The 4728-nt window shown below is 31.1% G+C and overlaps 1 protein-coding gene across 1 annotated transcript; it reads left to right on the top strand.

Annotated features, from left to right (window-relative positions):
- Nucleotides 1–3076: 3076 nt before the first annotated feature.
- On the top strand, nucleotides 3077–4186 carry LOC110892979. Its single transcript, XM_022140106.1, has one exon. It carries the CDS (start codon nucleotides 3077–3079, stop codon nucleotides 4184–4186), a length of 1110 nt encoding a protein of 369 aa, XP_021995798.1.
- Nucleotides 4187–4728: the final 542 nt, after the last annotated feature.

Here is a 4728-nt window from a genome sequence, read left to right as displayed (position 1 = left end):
GGTTCGGAATCGGTTATATATATGACGGATTTCTGTTTCTGTATCAGTGTCCGTTACAGTTTCAGATCAGTTCGTGTATCAGTTTTTGTATCAGTCTTGTGTCTGCATCTGTTTTCAGTACCCGTGTCAGTAATCATTTCAGTTCAGCCTCAGTTATGTTCTGTTGTGTTTTGCTTCCGCTGATATGACTTTACTTGTACTGTTGATTTCTCCGTTACTGAGCAATTTTTGGCTCAGCCGTATTTTTTTTTTTTTGTGTTTTTCCTATTTGTTTTACAGGTAATATGGGATGATTTGGGATTTCAGTGAGGAGCGTTAGGAAGTTGCTGGCCAAGATTCTTTATTTCAGTAATGTAATAAATGTAATTAGGATCTTTCATTTAATGTTATGGATTGGTTTTAGTTCTGATATTTGTAAGAGTGACACGTCAGCCCTAGTGGGGTTGGGGTGTTACAATTATGGTATCAGAGCAAAGGCTCTTTCCTGTAGAAAACTTAGAACCTTAAAAACTACACTTGTGAGGTAATGGGTAGACGTTGGGTTAGGATTTCAACTTCCGATCAACCTTCATATTATTTGGTTTCTTTTTCGGTCTTCGTATTTTAAAGTCAATGGTATTTCTGTCGTTGTTGACTTTTGACATGTTCTATGTCTTGTTCGTGTCGAATAAAAACAATTTCTATCATCGTTACGGCTTCATTTTTACAATTTTCGAAATGATTTGAAACATGGTAGACGGCATGATTGAAGTGACTATGTCATCAAATCAAACGAACACGAGTATGCGTCACGTGGACCTTCCTACCACACATTCTTCAAGAGGTGTTTCACATCGGTAATATGTGTCCTCGCAAAATCAATGCATCTACTTTAGTTACCATCTCGCCATTTCTTGACGGTTTAACATTTAACTATGATTCTTTTATTGTCTCTTTGCCTACCTTACAATTTGGATAAGTCATTAAGATGCATGACGGTAGGACAATTAGGGCACTGATGTAAGGTGATTGACAATTACGGTCATGAACGTAACTGTGAATTACAGGTACATACGTGCGCTTTTGGATTCCTATTATGTAGATTGGTGCATATCCGTGTCTGTTTACATTTTGGTACTCTAAATTCTAATATGTTTGTGTTAGTTTTGGTTGCATTTATTCCAATTTGATTTAATCCCTGTTTACTTTGTTTTGTCGCTAACTCCGTATTATTTAATTAGTTTGTGATACACGTTTATGCAATATGAAGTCAGTTCCATATGCGTTAGATACCTTAATTTCATAGACAAAAGACACTTACTTATCTTCGAGTATTTCTTATTATCTGAACCAACTAAGTTCCGGTCTAAATTTTGCTATAATATTATTTCTCTACCATTTAAATTATTTAATGAAGTTTAATTCATAAACCTTGAATCCTACGATTTTAATACTTCATGAGTTGGACATAAGATAATTGTACATGTTCTTTAAGGTACTCTCCTTAACAATTTCCAGGACGAAAATTTTTTTTTAGAGGAGTAAAATTGTAATACCCAAAAATTAGAAAACCTAAAGTAATAAATAACGATTAACTATGTCGGTTGTAAACGAATTTAATACATTTCAAATTCGACTACGTAATTATCGTTTTTAAACGCACGTTATATTTAGTAGAGAATATTTAACAATATTGTATATCAATTTTCTAAAAGAAATAATAAATAATTAAGTAAATACTAATAATTAATATTAATGTTATGAATTATTATCCATTTATGGTGTGACTATCCATTAGAATTCATCATTATTATTATGACTTATCATCTACTTAACTCCTTTCTTTTAAGCCTATAAATAAAGGCTTATATGATCCATTCTAGATATCAATAAAATATCCATTCCCTCAATCTCTCTTCCTTATCTCTATAATTTTAATAGGCTAGTGGTTACAAAACACGTTATCAGCACGACTTGTTTTTAGAGTTGGATCGTATTATCACAAGCGCCATTGCTTTGGATCACACCATCGTAAGGTATAATATTTTCTCACCATTTTATCATACATGATCCATATTGTAATTCATACTATTTTGGGTTGTGTTAGAAATTTGTTCATACTATCCATCGTAAGGTCTAAAAAAATATGTTTTATTTTTATTTTAACATTTAGGTAATTATTCATTCAAGTAAAACGAATTACAAGACAAATATTGCTTTTATTTAGATTACATGATTTAATCATTCTGTTACAATTCATCTTCAATCTAATATATGCATTTTCTTTTAGTTTCATCAAATTCATGCTTTATAATTAAAATTTTAAACATAATAACAGTAAATTTATTAGTAATAGTTGGTTTATTTAATTTGGTATGTTAATAAAATGTTTAATCAATATAACTTTTAAATCAAACTTATGTGCATATGATATTATTTAGGGCTGTTAATTATTTGCCTATTTGAAAATTATCAATAGCGTGTGACTGTAGTTATATAGGATGGTTAAATCAATTATTATTATATTGGTAAAACAAAGCTATTATTTGCTATAAGACCGAATTTCGATTGTGTCTTGTTGTGTAGAATATCAATCGTTTAGCATTGTCTTAATTATAAAGCGGTTCTACATTCATTATAATTTATAATGTAATTATATTGTATTATATTATATTTAATTTAGTTAATCAAATCAAAATTATACATGTTGACTTAAATAAATATTGTGATATGAGATATTGAAAGTTAATAATAATAAAACTGGCTTTGCAAAATTGGTTCCATAATCTGGTAACCGAAATATATAATAAATTTAAACAAAATTTAAGAAACAATCATGTGTTTTAAATGTTTAGTTGTCTAGACGTATAATAAGTTGGTAAAACTTTGTTTTGTCATTCTATATAAATAAAAGTTTTTATTTTATTTTATTGTAATACAATATCAATAAACTATACAAATAGCCTAAAATACATAATTATCTTATTAATCTTGTTTTATTTATAGTGAGTAATTGTTATTACAAATTTTATTGTTATTGGTTTATAATTTGAATAACATACATTAATCCACGTGTATTTCTTTAATATAGTTAATCATGTCGAATTTTGCAAAGCTTGAGTTTATGGCTTTAGACATCACTGGGAAAAATTATTTGTCATGGGCTTTGGATGCTGAAATCCATCTAAATGCCAATAACCTTGGGGATACAATTAAAGAAGGAAATAAAATGAGTACCCAAGATAAAGCAAAGGCAATGATTTTCTTACGCCACCATATTCATGAGTCATTGAAAAATGAATATCTCACTATCAAAGATCCACTCATCCTATGGACCAATTTAAAAGAAAGGTATGACCATCAGAAAACAGTAATATTACCAAGAGCTCGTTATGAATGGATTAATTTAAGGTTGCAAGACTTTAAGTCTATAAGTGAGTATAACTCAGCAATGTTTAGAATCACGTCACAATTGATTCTATGTGGTGAAAATATTAGTGATAAGGAGATGTTGGAAAAAACATTCTCCACCTTTCACGCCTCAAACATTGTCTTGCAACAACAATATCATGAAAGGGGCTTCACCAAATACAGTGACTTAATATCATGTTTGCTTGTGGCTGAGCAAAATAATGAGCTACTAATGAAAAACCATGAAACTCGTCCAGTTGGTACAACCCCATTCCCAGAAGTGAATGTGGCAACATATAATGACCAAAGTGGAAGTCACGGACGTGGTCGTGGCTATCAACGTGGGCGTGGTCATGGTCGTAGTCGTGGTCGTGGTCATGGACGTGCATCTGGTCGGGGGAATTATCATGGTGTTCAATTCAAAAATAGAAGAACCCACCAGAAGTTGCATGATAATGAAAAGAAATCCAATGATGAAAGAGGTAAAAAGAAAAGTGGAACCTCATCTAATGCATGCTATCAATGTGGTGGTAACAACCACTGGGCCGGTACATGTCGTACAGCCAGACACTTAGTAGAGCTTTACCAACAATCTATAAAAGACAAACAAAAAGGAATAGAGACAAATTTCACATATGAAGATGGAAATGTTGATGTCCCAAGTGGTGAAAAGGACCATACTAATGTAACTAATCTGGATTATGATGATTTCCTTATCGAGCAAGCTAATTTGGATTCTAGTGATATCTTGGCTGATACAAACCAGTTGGATGCTTGCAATTTTCCCTATGCATGAATGATTATATTTAAAATTATGTTATTTCCTTGATGTTTTATTAAGACATTTTATTTGGGATTTTGTTATGTTTTGTTTTTGGGGCACTTTATGAAATTGTTATGTTTAAACCATATTATATTTTTATTTATGAAGCTTTATTTTGTTTTGAAGCATATGGAGTATTCAACTAAACTTCATATTAATGGTGAAGATGTATGTCTAATAGACAGTGCTACTACACATACAATCCTAACGAAAAGGGATTATTTCTCTAGTTTAACAATGAAAAAGTCAAGCGTTGGTACTATATCTGGTAAAACAAAGTTAATTGAAGGCTTTGGAGAAGCATATGTAGTTCTACAAAGTGGAACTTTGCTCAAAATTAACAATGCCTTATTTTCCCCACTGTCTCAAAGAAATCTGATAAGCTTTAAAGATATACGTCTAAATGGATATCATCTTGAGACTACATGTGAAGGACATGATGAGTACCTTCAAATCACAAATATTATTTCGGGAAAAAAACACATATTAGAGAAGTTACACGCATTTGCCTCTGG

Source organism: Helianthus annuus, chromosome 4 (genome assembly GCF_002127325.2).
Source record: "Helianthus annuus cultivar XRQ/B chromosome 4, HanXRQr2.0-SUNRISE, whole genome shotgun sequence".
In the NCBI taxonomy this organism is placed as follows: domain Eukaryota; kingdom Viridiplantae; phylum Streptophyta; class Magnoliopsida; order Asterales; family Asteraceae; genus Helianthus; species Helianthus annuus.
The sequence above is the reverse complement of the archived record's forward strand: the minus strand, read 5'-3'. Positions and strand labels throughout refer to the sequence as shown.